Below are 26,770 nucleotides of genomic sequence, written 5' to 3'. Positions count from 1 at the left end.
GGGAGCCCAGTGGCCTGGGAGCTCTCTGGGTCTAGGCCAGGCCAGGAAGGGTGGGGAGGGGGTGGGTCGGACTTCAAGCAAGCCTTGTTCAGCAATGGGTGGCAAGCCCTTCAGGACCCGGGAGAGCTCCTCGGGACAGCAGACCTTGCTCTTCTGCCAGTGTCCTGCAGCTGAGTCTTTGCTTTGGGACCAGACTGGGCCGGGTTCCTTTATCCAGGGTGCTACGGCGGAGGGGGCATCTGTTCCCTGGCCCCAGAGCGGACTTCATGCTTGAAAGGCCAGATCCTGCATCATCCATCCCTCTATCCATCTCTGCCTGCCAGCTAGTTAGCCCAATCATGTCAGATCTCAGAAGCTAAGCAGGGTCGATACTGGGAAGGGAGACCTCCGAGGAAGACTCTGCAGGGGAAGGCCATGGCCGAACACTTTGGCTTCTCACTGGCCTTGGAAGCCCCTTCCTGGGGTGCCATAAGTCAGCTGTGGGTCCAAGAGCCAACACTCCTTTCCCCAAAACTTCCTGGTATCTTTTACCTTGAGAATCTTGTTGGTCTCTGTCTGTCTGTCCGTCCGTCCATCCATCCATCCATCCATCCATCCATCCATCCATCCATCTGTCCAACCCCCCCCCCCCCGGTCTCTGTTGATCTAGCTAGCTAGCTGGTTAGCCAGCTAGTTAGCTAGCTTGGGCATATTTATTCTCGCCCCCTTGCTGAAGAAGAAGAAGAGTTGGTTCTTATATGCCGCTTTTCCCTACCCGAAGGAGGCTCAAAGCGGCTTACAGTCGCCTTCCCATTCCTCTCCCCACAACAGACACCCTGTGGGGTGGGTGAGGCTGAGAGAGCGCTGATATCACTGCTCGGTCAGAACAGTTTTATCAGTGCCGTGGCGAGCCCAAGGTCACCCAGCTGGTTGCATGTGGGGGAGCGCAGAAAAGGCAGGTCAGCGGTTTCCCCCTCTTCCGCGTTCCCCTGGCAGCAAGTCCTGTGAGTAGGGTCCTCTGAAAGGAAGTGCTCCCAAGTTGCCCAGGATGTTTCCCATCCCAACGGGGACTTGAACGCAGGCCTCCCCTGCATGATGCACCAGGTGTGGGATCAGGGATGTGAGAATGGGGCCTAGGGCAGGACCGCCAACCCTTGGACCCGTCAGATCTATTTCTCTCCCCTGCTGGGAGCCCTGCCTCGCCTTGGTTTTCTGCTTGGATCGTCCCCGTACGTCTCCCAGCAGCCCCACCTCTTTGACTCGGGGGGGGGGGGAGACCCTTTCCTGATCTGCTTGCCTGCAAAGCCCCCCTCATGCCTCTCGCTCTCCGGCCCCTGAGCCTGTAAGTCATGCTGCCGTCTCTCCCGTGCTGTGATCTATGAGATGCGCCCCGTTTTTTTCTCTTGAAAAGTGATGCTCCCTCCTTTGTGCATCTTGTAAATCATTTTGCAATGAGTGTCGGTAAACACACGGGATTGCTCCTCGCTCCGAGGTCGTCTCTCCAGGCAAGAGCTCAGTGGCGCTTGGGGGGGCTGGGATGCAAAAGGACGAAGCCTCTTGTTCCGAGGCTCCGAACAGACTAGCTTGTGGCTTAGGCTGGGGACAGCTTTTCTCTGGGCTCAAGCCTTGAGGCCTCTGGGCAAGATCCTTTCAAAAGAAATGTTCCAGGCAAAACCAGAATCATCTGTCTCGAAGCAGCTTACAATCAATCGCCTTCCCTTCCTCTCGCGAGAGAGCTCTGACAGGACTGCTCTGTGAGAACAGGACTGTGACTAGCCCACAGTGATCCAGCTGGCTGCATGTGGAGGATTGATTGCCAGATCCAGGTTGAGAAGCTCCTGGAGATCTGGGGTGGAGCCTGGGGAGAACAGGCCCTCAGTGGGGTACCTTGCCATCCCTTTTCCGCAGGGGAGCTGATCTCTCTAGTCTGGAGATGAGCTGTAATTCTGGGGAACCCCAGGTGCCATCTGTGGGCAGGCACCCCAAGTGGTTAAGTGTACTCACCCCGCCAATGTCTTGTGGCCTCTCTGTCTCCCCAGGGGTTACCTCTACGCCGGTCTGGAGTTCGGGGCCGAGTGCTACTGTGGGCACAAAATCCAGGCCATCAACGTGAGCGACTCTGACTGCAACATGGAATGCAAAGGGGAGAAGAACAACATCTGCGGGGGGGTGAACCGCCTGTCCATCTACCGCCTGGAGCTGGCCCAGGAGTCGGCACGGAGGTGTAAGTCCCCAGTCCCCGGGGAGCATCCCTAGAAAGGGGGGGGCGAGGGGAGGGGGGGCAGGGGCAGAGCAAAGGAGGGCGTGCAGAAGAGAGCTTTGGGTTGTCCTTCTGGAACTTTGACCACTGTCCTAGCCCTGGTTTTGGGGGCGGCATCTCATTTGGGGGGACACACCTGGCCCGGGGGGGGGAGGCACACCAGCTCCCACCCTGTTCCAACCCCTGGTAACTCCCAGAAGACACCATTTGGGGAGAAACCGTTGAGCGGCAGCAGCTCTGCTGGATCTTGGATCCGGAGAGAGTCAGTCAGCCAGGTGACCCGGTGACCAGGTGTTATGCAGCCCAGGAAAGGGCCAGGCTGAGCAGAGCAGCCTCTGTGATCAAAGGGTCTCCAGTTCTGCCCCGGCATTGCCCACGAAACGCCCTTCCCTGCCTGAGACCCCCCCCCCCCCGGAGAGCTGCTTCCCTTCCAAGGAAATGATGCCGAGCTAGATGGCGCCAGGGCCGGGCCGGGCAGGGGTATACAGTGTCTCTGGGCATTCCCGTGCCAAGTCCTCTGTGGGCTCCTTTCTTTCTCGCAAGATGGCATCGAAGGCAGTGGCCGGGGGTGGGGGTGTGTGTGTGTGTGGGGGCGCTTGTGCCGTCTGCTAAAATAATCTCTCTGGTTGCTCGTATTTCAGACCCCTCCCCCCCCATCCTGCCCACACAAAGTTTATTTTTCACGCCCTGCCAAATATGCTCTGGTCAGAGGTTTTATAAACCTCCTGGGGAAGGAAGTTCCAGGCCGAAGGGCTGGCGGCCAAGAACCTCCCTGCCTGCTTCTGGACTCCTGAGAGACCGCGGAAGAGCTGTCCTGGGATGCAAGGGGAGAGGTGGGCCGAGAGCTGGAGGGGTCCCCAAAGTGGGGAAGAAACGGAGCCAGGGCTGCTTCAAGGTTTCAATCCTGCCTTTGCAAAATACAGCTGTTTGCACTGAGACAAGCAGACAAGGTGTTCAAAGCAGGAGGCTAACAGAGGAAAAGAGAAGAGTTTTTTATACTATGTTTTTCTTTACCTTAAGGAGTCAGAGGCCTAAGAGGCTGACAATCTCCTTCCCCTCCTCTCCTTGTGATGCAGGCGGGGCTGAGAGAGCCCTGAGAGAACTGTGTGGCTCAAGGTCGCCCAACAGGCTTTTCATCTTTGGATATTTTTAGAGAGAGGCTGGACAGCCGTCTGACAGAGAGGCTGATTCTGTGAAGGCTCAAGGGGGTGGCAGGAGACATTGGGTGAGCGAGAGGGTTGTGAGAGTCCTGCACAGTGCAGGGGGTTGGACTAGATGACCCAAGAGGTCCCTTCCCACTCTATGATTCTATGTGAAGGAAAGAGTGGGGAATCAAACCCCGGACTCCAGATTAAAGTCGGCCGCTCTTAACCAGTGCAACCAGAGGTGAAACAAAGCGTGGCTTTTTGAACAGGACACGTTAAATGATGTGGAAACTACCTAGACCAGAGCAGTGATCCTTTAGCGATTGGTGCAGTGTGGCTGGAATGGAGAGAGGTTGGGGGCCAAACTGCACTCTTTCTTGTGTTATGTGTACAAACAGCTGGTCTCTATTTATTTAGATATTTTGTGGATTTATAGCCAGCCCTCTTGATAAACATAGTCCTCAGAATGGCACTGGAATCCACTGGAAAATCCCAGATGCCATCAGCAAGAACGGCCACAGTGAATATTTCAAGCCAGGAACGACAGTGGCCAGCAGCACCCGTGGCTGCAGAATCGTTTTGGTCCCTTGGATGCCACCGTCCCCCAAAGCCCCCTCTCCAAGGATCGTCATGACATCAGGGGCTTTAGGCATCATGGCCCTCACCCACACCTACCTGAACGAGCATTTTTAGAAAGTGGGCGTGGCCGGACGGGGCTTTTCTCTGGCAAGGCTTCTGACTGGCAGTGTCAATTTTTTAAAATATTGCATTGGCAGAAGCTGCCTTCACAACATGGGAAACTTTGTTTTGTGGGCCTGGTGGAATTCTTTTCCTAATGAGGTCGGGGCCCTGCAAGGCCTGAAATCCTGAGTTGTTCCACCAGGCCTATGGCTGAGTCCAGGGAAATATCATCTAAGGCAGGGGTAGTCAAACTGCCGCCCTCCAGATGTCCATGGACTACAATTCCCATGAGCCCCTGCCAGCGAATGCTGGCAGGGGCTCATGGGAATCGTAGCCCATGGACATCTGGAGGGCCGCAGTTTGACTACCCTTGACCTAAGATGCTGACCTCCTGACCGGAGAACCCCTCCAGCCCCTCTAGCCCAGTAACCCCGCAACATCTGAGTGGCCCCCCATAATACATATTTACATATGTCAAGAATGCATATCTAATATGTACTCTTATAAAAACATTTTAAAATTGTTTTTAATGCTTGATCCATTCATTTAATAATTTATTACATGGACTGATTTTTTTTAAAAGTTGCCATGAGCCCGGCAGGGAAGGACTTCATATAAAAGTGATTTATTATTTAAGGACTAACAGAATTTGTGGCCGGGGATGCACTTTCATGAGCATGACTCACGTAAGCTAATCCTCCGTTGCAAATTTGGTTCTCTTTTGGCTCTTCTCTGCTGCTCCACTTTGACAAGTTTCATATTTACGCGTCAATCGCTAGCCCCTTAGATTCTGGGGAGTGTTCTTGGTTGGTCTGGAGGCAGCTCTCGGGAAATTCCTCTTCAGGTAAGGGAGCTAGAATGTCCGGGGCTTTTGTTGATCCGGGGAGGCGAAGGGGAGCTCCCTCGTGGGCCTAAGACAGAGCGCTTACTGAGCACCGGGCGGCAGGGAGAAAAGATCCCCTTGTTTCAGGCGCCTTTTGTGCCTCGTGAGAAAAAGACGGGACAAGAAGCCCAGACTGAAATTGGATGAGGAATGAATGGGCCAAGAACGTCTTGCGGGAGATGGAGTTTCTGCAGCTGTACGCTTGCTTCAGATAGCCATCGTGATGGAGAAGGGGCCATTAAAATGCCGGGTGGCGTTGCCAGCCTGAAAATCAAAAGATCTTGTTTCTGGGCAAGGCTCGGCGCTGAGCGGGGCAGCTGGCGGCCGGGGTGGGATTAAGTGTGGAAGCCAGCACAAACCACTGCTTATTGCCTTGTTGGTCACAGGCAAGAGAACTGAGTCTGGCGGGCTCCTTTAAGACCCACAAGGTTTAATTCTGGGGATGAGCTTTTGAGTGCAAAGCTGATACCCAGAATTAACCTTTGTGGGTCTTTGTTCTGTTGCTTCTGAGCCAGCTTGCTGTAGTGGTTAAGGTGAGCCAGTTGGATTCTCTGCTCCTCCACATGCAGCCACCTGGGTGACCTCGGGCTTGTCACAGTCCTGATATTTCAGTTCTCTCAGAGCTTTCTCAGCCTCACCTACCACACAGGATATGTGTTTTGGTGCACGGTCCACAGAGGCTGGTGTTCCCAGACGTGCTCCTGACTGATGCCCTCCCAGTTTTCTGACCCTCCCCTCTCTCCTTGCCCCAGATGGCAGCGCCATCTTCCGGGGGTGCTTCCGCAGGCCTGAGAATGTTTCCGTGGCGTTGCTGGCGAGCCGGCCGATGAAAAACATGTCCGTGGACCGCTGTGTCGACTTCTGCACGGGGAAGGTAAGCGTCATGTTCTGCCCACGGACAGGCGCAGGTGAGCTCGGCCCTGAAATGCAGCCCCAGAACTGTGCACTGACCGTCTGCCCCCGAGGAGCCCAGGGCCAGAAATTAATGCCAGAAACATTTCTTATTTCCCTACGCCTCTTCTCCCTCCCCTTTGGGGCAGGGGTCCCCAACACAGAGCATTTGGGCACCTTGGCCCTTGTTGGCACCTTCCCTGCTGCCAGCACCCCTGTGTTTAGAAAGCAGCCAGGCCAGGCGGGGCTTTAGCCCAGCAGGGATTCCGATTGGCTGTGCAGATTTCTTTAAAAGTGCCCTTGGCAGCAGCTTCCCCCACAGCTTCAGGATCCCCGCAGCGTGACTGGAGGTATCCGGATGGCAATATTTTAAACCAAATGTACATCTTTAAAAGCCATCCTGCTAAACGAAGCTTCTGCCTGAAATGTTGTTCTTATTAGAGTTACAGACGACTTCATTCCCTGATACTTTTCAATGGGCTCCACCCTCTGCAGCAGCCATTTTGTGGCTGGCTGTGCTTCCCATGGCAGCCATTTTGTAGTTGTGCCTACCACCCTGGGTTAGGATTCCAAAAGGTGCATGCAGGCCCCCAAAATTGCGGACTCCTGCTTTCAAGGAAGGGCTGAAAGATTCTTTTAGCAGTGACCAGAAGGAGAGGAGAGCTCGGCCTCTGAGGGTGCCCTTCTGTCCGGTGGGTCACTGCTGTGGTGGGATGCTTTGGCCTTGCAGCATCTTCTAATTAGCTAATTAATGGGATCCAGCGGTTGGCTCGGGAGTGGCCGTCCGTAGCCTTGGCCCCTGGGACCCACACCTCTCCTGCCCCCTCCGGAGCCCCGCTCTCCCAGGTGGTCAATACAAACTCATTGCAGCGTGCCCCTTGATTAACCCAGCCTCACCGCATCCCCGCGTATTAAATTGCCTGTCAGGTCTAGCCGCAGCCCTCATAACTCTGCCACTTGGAGACTCACAGGAGGGCACGGATGAAGGGCCACAGGGGCTTTTAGCGGCCTTCCTTCCCGTGACAAACTCACACATTATCCAAGCGCCACTGGGCCGTGGTTTTCAACGCTGTATCATAAGCCTGGCTGTATAACTCCCATCGCGGGCAAATGACTCACGGACGCCACTCGCAGTTTCCGAATGGCTGCTCTGAGTCGGGGGAGCCAGAAGGGAGCAAGACAGGCAAAAGGGGGGCGATCACAGATCTCTACCCGCCTGGTATTTCGTGGACCTGAAAGACAGCAGGAAAGCAGGTTGTGGTGACCCATCAGCCAGGGAGGCAACCAGGCCTAGGACAGACCCTCATGGCCCAATGAAACATCGGCTGGTTCCGTCGCACCCTCTCTGGACGTTACAGTCATCCTGCCCGGCCCTTCCTCATCCCTCCAGAGGCGGTGAAGGACACAGGGCCTTTTTGGTGGCTGCCTCCCCGTTCCAGGCTGATTTCCCTCTCTCCCTGAGCCTTTGGCCTTCGTTGGACAGGGAAGGATGTTTTCCGCCGTCTTCTGTGCCGATGCTGAGCTGTTATGAATCTGGGCAGGAGGGAGGGCAGCGCTGGCCGGGGGAATTCCGAGAGATTTGGGAGCCTGGGGAGCCTGGCTTTGGGGAGGGGACACCTGTAGGGTGCCACCCCGTGGCATCCACCCGCCAAGGCAGCCACCTTCACCAGGGGACCTGGTCTCCGCCGTCCGGAAATCCATGTTTATTCCAGGCGGCTGGCGAGCCAAAGGATCCCTTAGCAGCCTGCAGCCTGTGTTCTGATTCAGCCCCTTGGCCGGGGAACGCGTGGCCTGGAGACGTCCTTTTCTTCACTCCCCCCACCCCAGGAATACCCTCTTGCAGCGCTGGCTGGATCCTGGTGCCACTGCGGCTTCCCCACCACCCTCTTCACTTTGCACGAGCGTGAAGACGAGGAGCTGTGTGCCCAGAAATGCAGCGGAGAAGAGTTCGAAAGCTGCGGCAACGCCAAGTATTTCATCGTTTACCAGACTCAAGTGCAAGGTAGAGGCTCCTGTCCCACTCGCTCCGGGGGCGGGGGGCGGGGGGCGGGGGGCAGGGCTCCCTGGGAGAGCCGAGGCTGGTATGCGGAGGGTCCCAAGGTCAGGCTGGCCTCAGCATCGCCAGGTCAAAGGTCTCAGTGACCGCGGGTGCGAGCTCAAGGGCTGTCAGCGAGGGGCTGTGGCACAGTAGTCAAGCAACTGCTCTGCCACTTCCAAGCACAAGATCTTCCAGACAGTCATTTGAGAAGAAAACCCCTGCTATTTATTTTAATTACCAAAGAAATAAATTTTGCTTTCCCATGAAAGAGTAATTAGTTTCCGCTCAAATCAGACATGGGAAACAGTCATTTGCCCGTGTTGAGCAGCAGATGGCTGTTCTTTCTTTCTTTCTTTCTTTCTTTCTTTCTTTCTTTCTTTCTTTCTTTCTTTCTTTCTTTCTTTCTTTCTTTCTTTCTTTCTTTCTTTCTTTCTTTCCAAACGGTGTCCCCTCTTTTAAGGGCCAGTGCGTGGGTTTCATTTGTTGTTTGGGATGTGTAGAAAGAATCTTGGGTGTGTCTGGACGGAGCCATGAAATGAAGAACTTGCTTTAGGATGCTTTGGGCTAATCCTGCGTTGAGCAGGGGGTTGGACTAGATGGCCTGTATGGCCCCTCCCAACTCTATGATTCTAGGATTCTATGATTCTACAGAGACACTAATCTAAGAGTCATGACTGGTCGCTGCTCTCCATTAAAAGGGCCTTAAAAGGGGATTAGACAAAACCTGGGGGGAGGGGGTGTTCATCGCTGGCAATTAGTCAGGGTGGCAAAGTGGAACCTCCATGTTCAGAGGCAGTATCCTTCTCGATGCCAGCTGCAGGGCAGGGCTTGGTGCCTTGCAGGATGTCTGGTTGGCCTCTGTGGGAAGCAAATTGCTCCAAGATCCCCGGCTCTTTGCATATTTCTATCACCCTTCCTCATCTGTTTGCAGACAACCGATGCATGGACAGGAGGTTTTTAACGGTGCGAGCGAAACAATTAATCGCCCTGGCTAGTTTCCCTGGAGCGGGCAACACCTGGGCACGGCACCTCATTGAGCTCGCCACTGGCTTCTACACCGGCAGCTACTATTTCGATGGCTCTCTCTACAACAAAGGTGAGGGGTCAGCTCCTTCCCCGAAATCAGTGTGGATGATGATAAGCAGAATCCAGAGAGAGGGGCGGGGATGTATTTTAATGCACATGGAAGCAAGCCGGGTCTTCTGGCAGCCCTGTCCTGCTTGGGAGAAGATTGCCGGAGTTGTCTCGGGGGGGGAATTGGCCTGTGGCACCCATGGTCACATGAAAATGGTGATGGCCGGCCATGCATTTTTGTTACTGGACTATGGTCAAGCGAGATGGTTCTTTTTAAAAGCCCTCACTCCTCTATCTCACCAACTGGAGCCGAGACCAACCCTCTGCCCTGCCGGCTCCCACCAGAAGTCTCCCCAGCTATTGGTTGAACTCCCGAATAACCGTGCAAATGACTTTAGTCAGCTTTGTAGATCAGAAGCTCCATCGGGATTATTGACTACAGTTTAACAAGAGGATCTCTAATTGATTCTGTTGCTCAAAAGAAAAATGGTACCGATGGACAGGTGCGGAGGGGGGGGGTGTTGGTTCCCCGTTTCTTCTTTTTTCGCTCAAGGGCTGCCTCTCCCCCAGTCCCTGTTCTGAGCACCATAGCCCCTTGATTCAATGCTCATCAAAATAGGCCTGAGGAACAAGAGAATCAGGAGGCAGCCAATCAGATCCTGCTACAGGATGATGTCACTGGGGGTGGGCTTAGCTAGGGCCTGTTCAGAATGCTTTGCCCCCATTCTGAGTTGGCCTAATTTGCCGTCAGTGACATCACCCTACGGCTAACTCTCATTGGCTATCTGGCAGTTCTGAAGGAAAGGGTTATTTTTCCCTGACTGTATCTGAAGTGAGCCGTGAAAGCTCATAGTGAAATAAACAATGTCTGCCTTTAAGTTTTGTTTTGTTTTGGGGAAGAGGAGGCAGGCGACGGATTCCAAAGAACCAGGACCTAGGAGAGCTCCCAGGGAGCGCAGACGTTGCCCTAAAAATTGTTCAGCTTACTGGAACTTTCAGGAAAGGCCTGATATCTCTTTAAGCTTAGTCAGTGGTGACCTAGAAAAGCAGCAAACTAGTTCTCTGCCTGGGACTCTCGCTGTCCCCTGAAGAGCTGCTAGGAAAATCTCTAGTAGGCAGAGGAGGGCTAAGGCACAAGGCCCAAACTGCAGAAGTCTGTGGATAAAAATGCCCCAAAGCCCAGTGATCCAGGAGACTGGATATGAACCAGAGGTACCAAAACCTCACGGAGGGATGCCAGGAAGGGCTGTGCTGAAGCGACCGGGGCAGGTGGAGGTTTGTCTGCAACTTTGGCCAGGAACACGCCTGCCTGCCCATTCAGATGGCTTGACTCCAAAGGACAGGAGGGCAGGAGCCTTGCCTTGGAGGCCTTGGAGGGGAGAGCTGCCTGCCAGAGAGTCCCTCAGGATGACCTTACCTTAAGCTGGTGGGTTTTTCCTCTCACAAAGAAGCAGCATGCCAGCCCCAGTCGAGTGAAACCAATTTACAGACTTGCGGTGCGGGCCGGGCAGTTGGCTTGGGGAGGCAGCCGGCCCCCTCCTGTGAAATGGCCTCGAGTGCTAGCGCTCAGTGCCAGGAGTCTCACGGGGGTCCTCCCCACTCCTCCTCCCCTCTCCTAAATTACTGAGTTGAAGGTGGAATGGAAACAAATACTCTTGACCCTCCTTGCCTGGAGACCATGAAGGCAGCTGGGGGGGTGGGGGGGGAGAGGGCAAGAAGTGTTTTCTGCACTGAGAGCCACAGAGAGCTCAAAGAGGCCATCACACGAGGGCACTGGCTACGTGCAGAGGACTGAGGGCCCCCAGAAACCTCCACAGGGCAAGCAGAGGGGGCTAGCGGGGAGAGGCGGGACCGCAGGGCGGGCCAAACTGTGGCTCTCCAGGGAGTGCAATTCCCATGAGCCCCTGCCAGCAGCATGTTGGCCGATGCTCATGGGAATTGTAGTCCTTGGACAACTGGTCTAGAGTATGGGGAGTGGGGAGGAAGGGAGGAGGACGAGGCAGCTGTGGGTAGTGCAGCCTGAGCAGCAGAGAGTTGCTATTTATCCCTCCTGCTTCTGCTTCTTGTCTTCCTTTCTGCCCAAACCAAAGGGTTCAAGGGCGAACGGGACCACTGGCGGAGCGGCAGGACCATCTGCATCAAGACGCACGAGAGCGGCCAAAAGGAGATCGAGGCCTTCGATGCGGCCATCTTGCTCATCCGGAACCCGTACAAAGCGCTCATGGCGGAATTCAATCGGAAATACGGCGGCCACATCGGGTTTGCGTCCCACGCCCACTGGAAGGGGAAAGGCACGTACGGCCCCACCCTGGCTCTGGGGGCAGCAGGGCCCTTGGTCCGATCTCCACTTCACACAAGCCCCCGGCTGCAGTCGACCTCCCGGCCAGAGATTCCGGCTTCGGGATTGTCTGTTTCCTTTGCAAGTTAGCCGTTGCTTTGCATGCAGAAGCCTGCAGGCTGAGTCCCTGGGGCTGCCCTTCCAGGTTCTCAGGTGCCGGACGTGGGAAGGAGCATTCTCTGCCAGAGGCGGGCAAAGGAGGCCAGGCTGAGCCAGCTGGAGCAGGGGCCTGACTGTCCCAGGCAGCTCCGTCTATCTCCCCTCCCCTGAAACCTAAAATCCTTCACTTCTCTCCTGAAATCCAAAATGGCTGTTCACATCATTGTGCTGCACAAGCAGGTGACATTTCTAGGAGAGAGAAATGGGACTTGGCTGATTTGCCTCCCTGCAGTTTAACCCCCCCCCCCCAAGCCCCGATGGTTTTCCACAGGGCAGCTCCAGCGGCCGATGGCCCTCCAGTGACGGCTGTGGGGTGGGTGGCATTTTATGGGCCTGCTTTGTGCCAGCTGAATGCCACCTATCTCCACAGTCAAGCCAGACGTTCTGTCTCCTAATCTTAAGTCTTCGCAATCTTTAAAGAAATAATAATTCAGTGTTTTGTTCCATGACATTAATTTTATGATGTCCCTTGAAATGGTTCCAAAGCAAAGTTTTATGTGATGTGATTATGCAAGGTGAATTGTCCTGTATCTGTTTAATGAAACAGATACTCAGTTTAATGATTCTTTGCAGGATAAAAGATAGACTGAGCTATTAATCAGGGTCGGGGGTGGGGGTGGGGGGAAGGTCCATTTCTCAAGGATGCGCACAGACCAGCCTCGCATGCTGGGGACGGCGGCCGGCAGAATCCTTGCAGATTATGGCTGGTTCATTATAGTTTTTATCACCTGATTTTAATGGGAAGATCAATTAGCAAGGAACCTCAGGGATAATTGAAAGGGTTTTTTTTGTTAAAGAAAGGGAACATGTTTAGCTGTTCCTGGGACCAGGTGGCCAATGGAGCAGCCCGCTAATGAGATTCTCCATCATCACCAAAAGAGCTTTGCCTATTCTTAACGAAGATGTTTTCTGATTAGTTGAAGGTGCTGATGGGGAGGGAAAGGAACTACAGACCTGATCTTTGTCAAATGAAAGCTGGGGATTCAAAGAGCCTAATGCATATTTGGGTAAAATGGCATATGGCTAAAATGCTTGTGGGGTCACTGATTTAAAAACAGAACGTGAAGCAAAACCCAGAGCAGCAGGGGGAGGGGAGGGGCTAATGGGGAGCTGTGTAGGCGAGCCCAGGAAGACCTGCATTTCCCCACCCACACAGCAGCTGCCCGGGCTTGGCTGTCAGCTTCACCCAAACTTCAAACTAAAGCAGGTTTGAGAAGGTCAAAGAGAAACCAGGGAAGCTCTGGAATGCGCATGATCACGCCTGATGCTGTGGGGAAGAGGGGGCAAATCCCATTTTCCCTACAGCATCCAACGTGGGGCAAATGTACACTGTGGAAGCTCCATGGTCAGGAGAGAGAATGCCCAGCCCAAAGCCTAACTGTAGAATAAGGGCCCAAGAGACAAAGAGCCTCCGTAGTTTAACATTTTAAGCAAATTTGAGGAGGGGTCTCCCTTGGGCAAAACACTTGAGGAATGTCGAGGGAAACCAAACGAATGTCGAGGAAAACTAGGAACCTCTGCTTGGCCTGCAGAAGGCCCAGTTCAACCCCCGGCATCATTGCCACTTGAAAGGAGCAGGTCATCGGGGACGTGAAAAATCTCAGCCGGGGACCTTGGAGAGCTGCTGCCTGCCAGAGCAGGCGATGCTGAGCATGATGGGCCAAAATATCTGGCAGCTTCTTGTACACACTTCCATTTTCAGTCGGTGTGAGGTTTCGCTATGCTGGTTGCAGTCCAAAGCACAGTCACCGGGGCCGAGCCCTGCTTGCACTCAGTGCGAAACGTGCGCAGGATTGTGCCCCCCTGCCCTGCTGCTAGTGACTCCGGTTTCTCCCCCCCCTCCCCCCCTCCCTCCCTCCCGCTGTCCTTCCAGAATGGCCGGAGTTCGTCAAGAACTACGCCCCCTGGTGGGCCACGCACACCCTCGACTGGCTGAAGTTCGGCAAGACCGTCCTGGTGGTGCATTTCGAGGACCTCAAGCGGGACCTTTTTGTCCAGCTCAAGAGGATGGTCAGCCTCCTGGACATCGCGGTCCTCGAGGACCGGCTGCTGTGCGTCGAGGGCCAGAAGGACGGGAACTTCAAGCGCTCCGGGCTGAGGAAGCTGGAGTTCGACCCCTACACCCCCGAGATGAGGCAGGCCATCAGCGGCTACATCAGGACTGTGGACTCCGCTCTCAAGCGCCGGAACCTCACCGGGGTGCCAGAGGACTATTACCCAAGATGATGGCCGCCTGTCGGAGGAGCTCGGGCTGCCCGGCCAGGCTGGGCTCGGGCTCCCCGGGGGGGGGGCATTTCCCCCCAGGGGGCGGCTCTCGTTGTGGGACTCGGCTGTCACTGCCCGCTGGCGATGGATCCCCCTGCATGGGCAAAGAGCTGCCGTCATCTGTCATTTCCAAAGAGGAGGACGCCGTGGTGACCCCCCCTCCCCCAACCGGTGTCCTTTGGTGACCGTCACCCACGTCTGCATCGGGGCCTGCGAAACACAGTTATGCCTTGCTGCTGTCCTTTTGTAAGAGCTTGGCCTTGTCCCCTCGCCCCTTCCCCAGCAGCCTCTTTTCTTGCTTGGCTTTACCATCCCCCCCCATATCGAAAAGAGTTTGCAAAGGGCCGCTGTGGCTCAAAGCATCTTGTCCTCGGTAGGTGCTCTTGGTCTCCAGTTGGGGACACGTCTCTGAGGCTGCCGGGAGGAATCTGGCAATCTCCCGGAATGACAGAGGATCTCCTGACTCCAGAGATCAGTTCCCCGGAAGAGATGGCTGCTTTGGAAGATGGTCTCCACAGCCTCACGTCCCCACCGAGGTCCCTCCCCCTGCCCTCCCTGCCCTCCCCAGGCTCCACCCCCCCAACCTCCAGGAATTTCCCACCCTGCAGGCAGCATCTCTGCCACTGGCTGAGGCCTGGTTCCCACAAGCTAGAGGGTGAAGGGGTCTAACGCGAAGGGGCTTCCCTGGGCAGCTCCACTTCAGACTGGAGTGGGAGGACCCCGTTTTGGAATGTTTCTCTGTATCCAAAGATGTCCACAAGGAGAAACAGGCCCAGCATGCAAAGATGGTTTCTCCACTCCCCCCCCCCCACCTTCCCATGCTAGTTGTCTGTTTGCAAGGAATTCTCCATGCGAGGGAACATCCAGCGCTGGAATCTGCCCCTGCCCCCCTTCCATCCGTGGCCCAGGAGGTGCATCTCTGGACTGAGCTCCATGTGTTGATTTCGGGGCTCGATTCACACACAGTGCCTGCGTCGTCCACGTAGCCAGCAGGAGAAGGAGTGACTGGCCTCCCCCAGGGTGGCTGGGTCGACAGGCGGCTGAATAGGGCCCAGGACTGACTGACCGGCCCCCGGGATGAGTCTTTTGAGAACCTGGAAATGCATTAGAATGAAGAAGGGGCACCAAGAAGCGGGGGAGGGGACTGGTTGAGTCATGGTGGCAGAGCTTTGGGGAAAGTTTGCATTGGCAGCATGGCCGGGCACCCCTTGCTGAAGTTTGGGGTGGGGATTGCAAACGTTCCCCAAAACCATAGGTCGCACCTCACCAGTGGCTTTTCTGTTTTGGCTGCCCAATTTGCTCTTCAAGGAAAGCCCAGAGTCTCCTGTTGCGGGGAAAGGGTTGCAAAGAGATCGGTTTCTTAAAATCTGCCTTGAGTGAGGGAAAGACCCGGGCGACTGCTGGATGCACCTCTGGAGTTCTGTGCAGGGGTGGGGAGGGGTGGGCTGCAGTCCCAGTGCTGGCTTCTGATTTCCCAGGGCTCGGATTCCTTTCCTAATTCCGTGCTTTCCCCAAGGAGACTCCAGGAGGGCTGCATTGTCCCTCAATGTATTTTGGAAGCAAACTTTGTGCCAGTTTTGGGTTTGGGGTATGAGTCTTGTGTGCCCATTTGGCTGACATGCGTGCCCCTCCTCCCCATGCAAGTAGCCCCCCCCCTTCTTGCAGGATCTCTCTGGACCATGAGCCGCAGGGATCCACAGGAGGCCGCCCCCTCTCCAGCCAAGACATTTTGGGTTGGTGAGTTGCCTGGGGGTTTCCTGGAGCCTGAGCTTCCATCTGGCTGATCTGATCCCCTCCCCCCTTTCCTTCCTCCAAGGGGGGCCACCAAAGCTGCCGGACTCTGTTTGAATAATCCTCAGGTCAAATACTGCCCATTAAACCAACGTTTGGTTAATATTTTCTACAGTGTAGTCCGTGGTTGTCGTTGAACTTTTTCTGTTGTGCTTTATGGCATTGGGGGTGGGGGGAAGGTGGTACCTAGAGACCCCCCCCCCCCGGATGGTCTGGCAAGCTCAGTCAAACAGCCTTGGCTGCTGGAGGTAGATTTGCACGCAAGATTTGTGTGTGTGTGTGTGTGTGTGTGTGTGTGTTGTACCCAGGAAACCCTTCAGATGCAACTTTGTCCTGATTCCCTCCTGGGAAGTTGGTGCCCCATAAAACGGGCTAGATACAGGGGTAGTCAAACAGCGGCTCTCCAGATGTCCATGGGCTACAATTCCCATGAGCCCCTGCCAGCGTTCATGGTCCATGGACATCTGGAGAGCCGTGGTTTGACTACCCCTGGTAGAGCCGCCATTCAAACCTTTCCTTCAGGCCGTCCGTCCCACGAGCTCTGTCCATGGTGCTGAGCGGCCAGGCCTCCGGGAGGCTTCCTGCGGCTGCGAGGGGAAAGGGGGCACCCGCTCCAAGGGGCTAGGACGGCAGCTCTGAGCACGGAGCCAGGCGCATCATCGGGGGGCAGGGCGGAGGAGGAAGAAAGCCTCCCCCCCCCGGGCAGCCAGAGGCATCTCCGCTGCAGGCGGGGGCCAATCCTAGAGGGGTGGTGGGCTGGCCTCAGCCATGGCTGCTCTGGCAACCCCTCCTTGTGTCCCAGCCCTCCACAAGGAAAGACCCCCACGAGGGGTTACCCTGAGGACACACGGCCAGAGGGCGTAGTGATGGCCCCAGGGGCTTGGGGAGAGTCGTAGGGGAGAAGTCCCACAAGGGCCACTAGCCCCAGGGGCTGAGGGAACCTCAGGGCTCTCTCAGCCTCCCCTCCCTCACAGGGTGTCTGTTGTGGGGAGAGGAAAGGGAAGGTGATTGGAAGCCACTTTGAGACCCCTTCAGGGAGAGAAAAGCGGCATCTAAGAACCAACTCCTCCTCTTCCTCCTCTTCTTCTTCATGTGCAGAGGCAATCTACCTCTGCCCACCAGGCCAGGGGGCCCCAGCAGGAGGAGGCCTCAGCCCCTGTGCCCAGAGGAACAGGATGGCCATGGTGGGAAGCACGATGTAGGGCTGGGCCGTCCCCATTGAGAAACCCCCGGAATATTGGGCAGATCCTGCAGAATATGGTTGGGAAGCACAGCTGGGGATGCCCACCTGAGGCCTCTCCCCTACTCACCCCCTTCACACCTATCACTGGCCATTTGGGGGGGGCAACAGGACCACATATGGTCCTCTCACCCAATCAATGTTTAACAAATTAACTCCCACCCATTTGGGAAACGCGCAAGAATCCCCAGGACTGCACGAAAGCCTGAACAAGACAGACCATTGATCTGATCCAGCAGGGCTCTTTGGAGGTTCTTATTGGCCAAGAAGAAGGGAAGGGCTGCCTGGCCCAGGTTCAGTCCCCGGCGGCATCTCCAGCTGAAAGGATCTGGCAGGGGCTGATGGGAAAGACCTCTGCCTGAGGCCCTGGGGAGCTGCCGCCAGTCTGAGGGGACTAGGCCGGCCTTGAGGGCATAAGGCAGCTTCACAGAATGTGAAGGGGCTGTGGCCCAGTGGCAGAGCCTCTGCTTGGCATGTGGGGGGTCCCGGGTTCAATCCCCGGCTGCATCTCCAAGGAGCAGGTGGAAAGACCTCCACTGGAGACCCCGGATGGCCATTGGGAGCTTGAGTAGACCAGGCAGCCCTTGCTGGCCTCAGGGTCTGATTCAGCCTCAGGCAGCTTCAGGTGTGCTCAAGACTTCTGGGGCTGATGAGAGTTCAAGCTCCCTTTACTGGCTGCCATATCTGAGGAAGGGAAAAGCTTCTCCCCTGGAAACCTCGTGGGCCTCCAAGTCCTGCTGGAGTCCGAGCGAGCTCTTTGCTCCTGTTGGCCTTCTTGAAGGATGACTGAACTCAGGTGTCTAAATTGGGCCATGAATTTCTGCCAGCCCTTTTGGGTCCCTCAGGAGAAGAGGGTCCAGGAAAGGCCTTACATAAATAAAGGTTCCCGGAGCTGGTTTGCTAGGGCCGCTCGCCTGATGTTTCCAGGAAAAGCTTCTGCAAAAAGACAGCCGCCCTCCGAGATGACTCACCCCCCCCCCAGCATCTGGCACATGCTGCTTCCCAACATGGCTCTCCCTCCTTGGCTCTCCCTCCTCCACGAACTGGCTCAGGTGGGTAGAGGGCCCTTAAAACAGCCCGGCTGAAGCCAACCCCCTGCAGTTTGGCCACAAACGCCCAGCAGAGAGCCGAGGAAGCCAAGAGGCCATGGCAGAATAATGCAGAGAGGAATGGCAGAAACTGGTGGTGCCGCATGCGAAGAAGAAGGGCACCGTGCCAGGCCTCTGCCGCTGCGCATTATCCCGTCTTGCTGCAAACCGGATGCCCCCCAAGCAGGCCGGTGAACAGCCCTGGGGGCCGAGGGCCGGAATGCCCTTAGAGGAGAGCGGAGGAGGTGGCGGACCGAGACACTGTCAGCTGGCTCTTGGCAAGCGGCACCGACAAATTATCTGTTTGCTTCCCGGATGTTATCTGGTGCAGCCTTCCAAAAGCCACACTGGAAGCGCATTTAGCCAATCTTTTATCTGAAGTAATTTCATTAAGATCATGAAATGTATATCCAGCAGATTTATAGGGCCGCATTATCCAATACTGTCATTAAATTAGTGGAGCTGAGCAAGCCAGACTGAGGAAGGAACGGGGGACTGAAGCTATGAGAGAGAGACAGACAGACAGACAGACAGAGGATGATGGTATTGGGGTGGGACTTCCTGTGCCAGAAGCAAGCAAGCAGGTGGCAACCGGGGGGGGGGGTGAGTCCCAGTTGGACTGGGACCATGGCTCGGATGGCGTATTGGGCTGGTGCAGAGATAGGTTTGTGCTGAAGACTGGGGTGGTGGGTGGAGGAAGCTGGCAGAGCAAGCAGGGCAGCCGGATCCGTCCTTCTCAGGCAACGTGCTGAAGGAGGATGTCTAGGCGAACTCTTTCTTGTGTGCGATGATTCACTCGATTGTGCTGCTTCATGGGCACTGTAGTCTTGGCGGCTTCCAGCAGGACTATCCAGGGCGTCCACATTTTAAAACACATTTCTGGACTGTCCTTGTGCATGATGATTGCTCCTGTCTTTGCCACTTTTTGATAAATGAACAGTCGGGCAACACGAATGTTTTCCGTTCCTCCTTTTGGTCTTGCCCTGAAGGAAGCGCAAGGACAAGCACATTTGGATGATGGATGCTTTCTTAATTGGAGAAGTCCTCCGTGCATAGCTGCTGAGCAGCACAAAAGCCCGCCTGGCTGAAGGCTACGGGCAGACAAGTACCCCCCCCCCGCTCCAAAGTCCAGCTGCTTCTGGCTGAGAGCCCTGAAAATTACCTCTGCAGCTCAGCAGAGCACAAGTGCGTCTCTGGCCACAGCACAGGGGAGAGGAGCTCTTTGGGAATGCCCCCCACCAGGTTCCAGAGAGAATTACACCTGGGAATTGGTGGCTGGAGCCAGGAACCTCGGGAATGGAGGAGACGGGGGGGGGGGTTGCAGTTAAGAGAGGTGGACTCTAAGCTGGAATACTGGGTTTGATTCCCCACTCCCCACTCCACTTGAAGCCAGTCACACTTTTCTTAGGGCCATTCTCACAGAGCAGTTCTCTCAGGGCTCTCTCAGCCCCACCTCCCTCCCAGGGTGTCTGTTGTGGGGAGAGGGAAGGGAAGGCAATTGGAAGCTGCTTTGAGACTCCTTTATGTAGTGGAAAGCAGGGTATAAAAACCAACTTCTGAATAGGATCCCCCCAATTTGAGGTTTAGGAAGGACCTCCCCAGGTTTGAATGCAGCTTTCCCTTGCCTTTGATCGTGTCTGTCTGTCTGGCAGGCATCTGCACAGGTGACTGCCTGTTTAGAAAGGACAGATTCAAATGAGTAGCCGTGTTGGTCTGAAGTAGCACAATAAAATCAGAGTCCAGTAGCACCTTTAAGAGCAACAAAGATTTATTCAAAGTGTGAGCTTTCGAGTGCATCATGGTCTGAGGAAGAGTGCTTGCACTCAAAAACTCACACCCTGAATAAATCTTTGTTGGTCTTAAAGGTGCTACTGGACTCTGATTTCATTGTTTAGAAAGGAAGCATTTTATGGTCACGGCGCCCTCTTCTCACCCACAAAAGAACTTCCCCAAATGCTTAAACTGGCAAAAGTACCTGGCGATTAACTTCAGAGAAAGGATGTTGTTTGTGTGACTCTAAGCCACACACAGAGTTGTGTGCTCCAGCTTCTCTTGGGGGCCACACCTTTTGTCAGAGCTCTCCGCTATGACCTGTCCGTCTTGGGTGGCCCTGCATGGCAGAGCTCATAGCTTCACTGAGCTACGCAAGCCCCTCTGCCACGGCAAGGCAGCCATCCTTGAAGGGGTCCAGGTGCCTAGTCCTGATCTAAGTCCCCTTTTCAACATTTGAGTCCAGGGGCACCCTGAATGCAACTTTGCTGCTCTTAAAAGTGCCCCTAGACGCCCATTTGGACCCGCCTGCGTCCTACTTTCTTGGGGCTTTCATCCCCTCCCCCTTTTAAGGCATATATATATCATTTATTTATTTATTTAATGTTCTCATTTAAGTGCTCTTGTTTTTGCAGTGTTCCCCCCCCCCATGGGGGAGTCGCCCGTGAAATCAGGCCAAGTCGGTTTCTAAGCAGTTGCCACGGCAACCGCTATCTCCAAATCCAAACTCTCCCAGGATCTCTCTGCAAAAATGGAAAAATGCTTCTAGTGGGCGAAGGTTTCTGGAGATGGAAGGAAATGGTCCGGAATCGTTTCTTCTCTCTTTCTTTAAAGCTGGAGTGCAGAAGGTCAGAATGATGCCCCCTCCAGCAGGCCAGGCAGCGAGGAGGAGGAGGAGGAGGAGGGAGGAGGAGGAGGAGGAGGAGGAGGAGGAGGAGAGTGAGCCATCCTGTTAGTCGTGATCTCCCCTTCCTCGGGAGCCCATCCTGGCTGGGAACTTGGTACTCAGTGGCAGAACTCTGTGTGCTGCAGTTCCTTGGCCTTTCAGACTGGCTGCGAATGGAGGCCAGATCCTGGCTGTGCAGGTTGGGTGCTCTGCTCCCCATAGACCCCTCTTGAAGACAGGCTGGAATTCAAAAATCACCAGACTGCTGGGAAGATCATTCTGCCTTGGCCAACAAGCAGCCCCCGTTCTGGAGGCGAGGCCATTCTAGTCAGTGGAGGGGGAGGAGGCATGATTCCCTCCCCTGAAATAAACACCCCCCCCCCAGCAGCACCAGCAGCCATTTCTAGATCTGGATCCCGCCGCTATTTAAATGAGATGGGAAGTGGCTTCGCGTTAACAGATCCGTCCCGAGAGTTCTTCACTCGTCCTTCCATAAAAGCAATAAAATGTACGGGGAGATGAGCGGTATAAATCTGGGAAGCAATCACATTCATCCCCCCACAAAGGAAACATGTTTATTTATCACTTTTACTATTTTCTGTAAAAGTTACAGCCAACCATCTGCCGGAATGCAGGAGCAATCATTTAGAAGGGCCTCCGGCCAAGGAGCCAGTGGGGAGAGCAGGTGAGCCGGTCCGTCTCCCCCTTGTCCAAAGGGGGTGGGGGGTGGGGGGGTGATTCCTCCCGGGATGTGCACTCAGCTTTCTGCCAACAGCCTGGCAGCTCACCGGAGAAGAGGGGAACGTTCACGCAGAGCAATTACGGAAAGCGAGGCTCGAGACCAAAACAGTGTTTGTGTCATTGGGCGTAATCTTCCTCAATGTTTACAACAAAGTGCAATTGAATCAAGACAGACGTTGTCGTAGCAGAGGCATTTGGAGAATGGGTGGTGATTGCGCTGAGGGAGGGAGGGAGGGAGGGAGGGAGGAGGCGCAGAAGAGATCTGGTTCCTTTAAGGCCATTTGGAAATGGAAAAGGCTCAGTCACCGCTATGGGGCTTGCTCCGTGCTGGGGAACGAGCCCCAAGGGAAGGGAGGCACGGCCAGTAAGTCTTGGGCTGCATCGACGGAGGCGGCACATCGAAATCGCAAGATGTCGTAGTCCTGCTGTAGTTCCGGAGGCCTCCCTCCCAAAAGGACGTGGGCAAAATGGAGAGGGGGCTCAGCGGAGAGCGGCGGGGAAGATCCGGGGCAGCCTGGGGACCAAGCCCTGGGAGGAAAGGCTGAGGGACTTGGAGCCTGGAGGAGAGGAGGCTGAGAGGGGACAGGAGGGCTCTCTTGGAGTACCTGAAAGGTTGTCCCTTGGAGGAGGGCAGGGAAAGGCTACTGCCGGAAACAGGATGAGGTACTAAATGATCCACTTCGGGCTGATCCAGGAGGGCTCTGCTGAGGCATTCCCTGCCACGAACACGGCATCCGTTCTCTGCGCCAGATGGAAGATCAGTCAGACAATAAGCCCGGCGTCTTTCATGAATATGCAATTCGGGTAAATTCAGAATCCGCTCGGCTTATTCCAAATTGAGATGAGCTCAGAATGGTCTGTTTGGCCTCCAAAAGCACTAAATCTCTTTTAACGCCCTGTTATGATTGGAAAAGAAGGATCTGCCTGAAATGCTGATTATGTCGGGTGATCTCGGGTCCTGCTCCGGTTTCATTAACCCCAGTGACGTGATTTATTCGCAGCCCGCGATTAATTCCCAGAACGAGACACCCGGAACTCCACCTCGGAGGAGCCTCACGACTTCCAGATGAACGAAGCTGACTGCTCCGTGGTCGGCTTGACCGGCCAATCTCTGAGACCTCCTGCTCCTCAGTCACACTGCCAGTTGTGGGGGCAAACTTCCCGAGCTTGGCCAAGGAGACAAATGAGTCAAGGGAGAGCCAAGAAGCCCAGTGCAGAGTAGGATTTTAGAAGTCAATGCACAGCTGGAGGCAGGCTGAGGCATCAACCGTCGGACGCCGTCCCATAGCACCGTGACATCCTGACCCTGAAATTCCCACGGAGGGGGGGGGCTCATCATTATGGGGGCTGCTTTATGGTGATGGTCTTGCCTCGTGACCGTCCAGAGCAGGGGTAGTCAAACTGCGCCCCTCCAGATGTCCATGGACTACAATTCCCAGGAGCCCCCTGCCAGCGTTTGCTGGCAGGGGGCTCCTGGGAATTGTAGTCCATGGACATCTGGAGGGCCGCAGTTTGACTACCCCTGGTCCAGAGCTTGACTTGCAGGGGTCACCCCTGAGGAGGAGACAGTGTCACTGGGCCTCCTGCGCATGATGCATGAAGCTGCCGCGTGTTAAATCTGACCCTCAGCCCTTTACATTGCACAGGGATATCAATAATTTCCTACATCTGTGAACACAATCCAGCCCATTGCATTGGCTTCCGTTTTAGAACTGCACATTTTGATTGCAGATCTAGTGTGACCCGTTCAGCTCCTGGAGGCTTCTCTTCCCTGGGCATTTTCTCCTGACGTTCCACGCAGGGGTGCAAAGAAATCACTTTAATGGGCTGCCGCTCGACGGAGGGGCTAGGGCCCCCCCTCAGAAAGCTTTGCCCTCACGCCCACCGTCAAGCCAGAAAGGGAGCATTGTCTCCAGCTGCACAAAGGCAGGCAACATGTATATGGCTCCAAACCAGATAGCAATCTTGTCGCTGTCGTTAATAATTCTCTCTCCAATAAGCATAACAGAATATTCGCTAGATCTTATCTGAGAGCGAACACATCATGTTGACACAAACATGGGAAGAGATAGCGTCGACCGCTTGTCGAGCAGATAAATGGGCTGGGTGGGAGAAGGCGCTTGGGATGAGCGGGACCATATCCGGCATTCCCGTCCGAGGCTCCAGGGGGACAGAAGGGCCATCTCAAGAGCTATGCTAGCCCGAGGGCCTGTGAACACACAGGCAGATGTGGTGGGAGAGCAAGGAGGCAGAGCCCGTGAGTGGCAGAGTGGGAGACGCCGCAGGAGGCTGCAGGGCACCAAGTCCACCTCCGACTGTGCTTGCAGTTTATGAAAAAATCCATGTCAATGTAACATTAGCCTGTTGATGCAATTAGGAAAAAACACATCTGGCCGGCTTCGTTGAGCCCAGAAGATGGCCCTGTCTTGGCCAATCCGGCCCCCTGGGATCCGTGCCATTGCAACCTCGAGGCTGGGCTACTGTAATGTGCCATACAAGGGCCCACCCTAAAAGTCCACTTGGGGCATAACGCAGCAGCCTGCTTGCCTCAGGCACCAGGGGGCAGTGCATGTCACACCCGTTCCACACGTCACACCTGTCAACAGAGTTCAATTCAAGGTCCTGGTTAACATCTACAAAGCCCTGAACGGTCTTGGGCCTGCAGACCTGCAAGCCGGTCTCTCCTGCTGCCTCCTGCAGGTACTGAATCTGACCATCAGGCCACCTAGCGCAGCACTCAGACAGGCAGCTGCTCTGCAGGGTCTTCGGCAGAGATCTTTCCCCAGACCTGAGCCCTGAGATTCTTGGGGTGGAAAGCGAGGGGCCTGCTGCCGGCCCACAGACCCGCTCCCCTCCCCCTTTCTCCCCATCCGCCCTCTTATCTGTGCCAGCCCCTCCTCCGGATACTCTGGCCAGCTCAGCCGGCAGGCACCAGGCCTAAGGGTGGGGGAAGAGGCCTCCTGCTTCGTTGGCCTTTCTCCTTGCAGTCTCCAGGGGAGATTCTCGATGAGGTTTTCCAGGGGGAAGGATGGAGGGGGCTTTTGTTTTTGTTTAGGCTTTCCACGGCAGCCATCGCTCCTCAGCGGGAACGCACAGACGGGTGATTGACGTTTTTCGGCAGCTGACAGAGGCCGTCTCCCTCCTTTCAGCTCTAAAACCTCCTGTTCCGTTCGGCATGATTTAGACAAGCGTCTGACCTCCACTTGCACTGAGCTAATAGGATTCTGTGCCTGCACCCTTTTAACATTTAATTAAATATTAGGCACAGGAGGAAAAGAGCAACCATTGGCTGGCACAAGAGCAGGGGGGGCTTGGATGGCAAAGGAAGAGCTCTCCTGATTGGTGGGCAAAAGACCACCCTGACCTCTTGTGGTCCTTCAGTAGCTTATTCAGTGCCGGGGGGAGGGGCAAGGAAGGTTTTGTGGGACTCGGAAGGCAGAAGCTACGTGGAGCAATAACCGGGAGAGCCTCAGTCCTCATCAGCTGCTTCCTGTTGAGCTTCCGGCCATTAAACGGTCATCGCTGTTGGTCCAGTTCTTTCGTTGGAAGCATTTTTATGCAAAGGTCACAAAAGACACTGCATGCAACTCAGAGGCCATAGCAACATGGCATCCACGTCCCCTTGTGCCCAGGCCGGGGGGCGGAGGGAGCCCTTTGCTCCCCCAGCACCTCTGGCTTGAGACCCTCCAGTGGGCACTGACTGGGAGTCATTCGAGTGGCCGGGGACTCACGTGCAGCTCTTCCCCATCATCCCGTCTCTCCTGGGTTGCCAACTCTGCCCTGGAGACATGGGGGTACTGTCTGTGGCGAAAACAGAAACGGCAACAATAAATTCCAAACCCACACTCATTTTTACTTGTATCTGGCAAAGGAAGCTTTGACTCCCAAAAGCCGATGCACCCCACATCTTGTTGGTCTCTAGGGTGCCAAGAGGCGAATCTAGGCCCTCCAAGGCTGCCATTTTCCCACGGAAGCCATCTCCATCGCCTGGCGATCCCTTGTGATTCTGGGCCGCCTCCAGAAACCTGTGCCATGGGTCCACCTCCTTTCCCAAACAGTGTTCCAGCTCAGAGAATGACAGGATTTTGGGTTGTGTGTCTTCCCTGCTGGGAGCCAGCCTCCAGGAAGACTCGCCCTGCTTCTCTGACACTTTGATTAATTAGCCAAAATGTGCTAAACATGCTGCAGATTAAAAGCGTGGCGGCACCGAGGCGGTGTTGTTATTTGCAGCTTCCCTGGGCGAGGCGCCTGCTGCGTGCTCTCACAATGCTGCGGCGAAGCACACGGGACGGCACCCCACGGAGCCTGGGAAGCTCCCGCGAGGGTGGCGGATTCAAAATGGCCGCTCAGCTCCATCCCAAAGAAGGCCGGAGTCAGGAGAAGCCGGGCCCATCTGATCTTCCCCTTCGCCCTTCAGCACGCCGGTTGACCTCCAGGGCAGAAGATTTACTTTGTCCTCAGCAGGAAATTTTCACTTCAGATAAGGATTTAAATAGTTTTATTCCCTCTCTGAAAATAACTTTGTCTTCTGAGAGGAACCAAAAGAACACAATACTTAAAAAAATAATTAAGATGCTGAGATGTTTTTCTCCCAACGGGGACACAATCCGTGTAATCCTGAAAAATCTTTCCTGGGATTGAGGCCCATACTAGTTACGCCCCATTAGTATGATTTTGAGTGCCCCTGGATACGATGGCAGCAGAACGGCTTCATATACAAAAATGCAGCCAGGACAGGAAGGGGGAAAAAACACCCCACATTTTTTTAACCTCAGAAGAGACTTGCAAAAATATTTTCATCACCCAGGGTTATATGAGTCAGAAGCGCCTCAGCTCAGATTGCATAAGGGCTTTGGTCTTTGAAGCCATGTATAAATAATAAATGTTGTTGTTATTTCTAATTCTCCCTTTTCCCTAAGAGGAAAATGTTTGCCTTGGGGAGAGGGAGGGGGCAACAAATTTACCATTCCTGCTTTTCCCTCAGGTAACCAAGAAGAAACTTCAAGGGGACGCTCTTGTGTTGTTATGAGAAGGGGAAGAAAGAGGGCTCATGAGCTCCACTGGAAACTCTGCCCCAAACAAGGGAAGGACATGAGGCATTTGGGGCTGGAAATCTCATTTTCTGGCAGGAAATCCTAAGAGGAAGAACCAGAAAGGAGGTGAGGTGGAGTTGATCTGGGTAACTCTTTGAAATAGTGGTCTCCGAGGAGTCAGGATCCCCGGGAATTGCAGTTTATCTCCAGAGTACAGAGATCAGTTCCCCTGGAGAAAAAGCTGCTATGGAGAAGAGGAGGTGGAGAGGGGACAGGAGGGGCGCTCTTGAAGGACTTCAGAGGTCACTTGGAAGAGGGTGGGAAAAGGGCCCTGTGGGCAGCAGAGGAGAAGATCCACAGTAACAGGATTAAACTATGTACAGAACGGAGCCACCTAGATATCAGGGGGAAATTTCCACAGTCTGAGTAGCTCAGCAGTGCACTGGGCTGCCTAAGGGGGTGGGGAGCTCCCCCTCACTGGGGGTCTTCAAGCAGCAGCGAGACAGAG

General features: G+C 54.9%; 1 protein-coding gene across 2 annotated transcripts in view; it reads left to right on the top strand.

Moving 5' to 3' along the window:
- Window positions 1-15,607, top strand: part of WSCD2 (WSC domain containing 2) — a 33,623-nt gene extending 18,016 nt beyond the window's left edge. For both annotated transcript variants that reach the window (XM_077307944.1, XM_077307945.1), the window contains 6 exons: window positions 2,019-2,203; window positions 5,701-5,822; window positions 7,667-7,841; window positions 8,809-8,973; window positions 11,042-11,242; window positions 13,322-15,607. In XM_077307944.1, the coding sequence (XP_077164059.1) occupies window positions 2,019-2,203; window positions 5,701-5,822; window positions 7,667-7,841; window positions 8,809-8,973; window positions 11,042-11,242; window positions 13,322-13,674 (1,201 nt within the window). In that variant the 3' untranslated portion in view covers window positions 13,675-15,607. The remainder of the gene's footprint in view (window positions 1-2,018; window positions 2,204-5,700; window positions 5,823-7,666; window positions 7,842-8,808; window positions 8,974-11,041; window positions 11,243-13,321) is intronic.
- The last annotated feature ends 11,163 nt before the right edge of the window (window positions 15,608-26,770 follow it).

The sequence above is a fragment of the Paroedura picta genome, chromosome 13 (assembly GCF_049243985.1).
Source record: "Paroedura picta isolate Pp20150507F chromosome 13, Ppicta_v3.0, whole genome shotgun sequence".
Lineage (NCBI taxonomy): Eukaryota > Metazoa > Chordata > Lepidosauria > Squamata > Gekkonidae > Paroedura > Paroedura picta.
The sequence above is the reverse complement of the archived record's forward strand: the minus strand, read 5'-3'. Positions and strand labels throughout refer to the sequence as shown.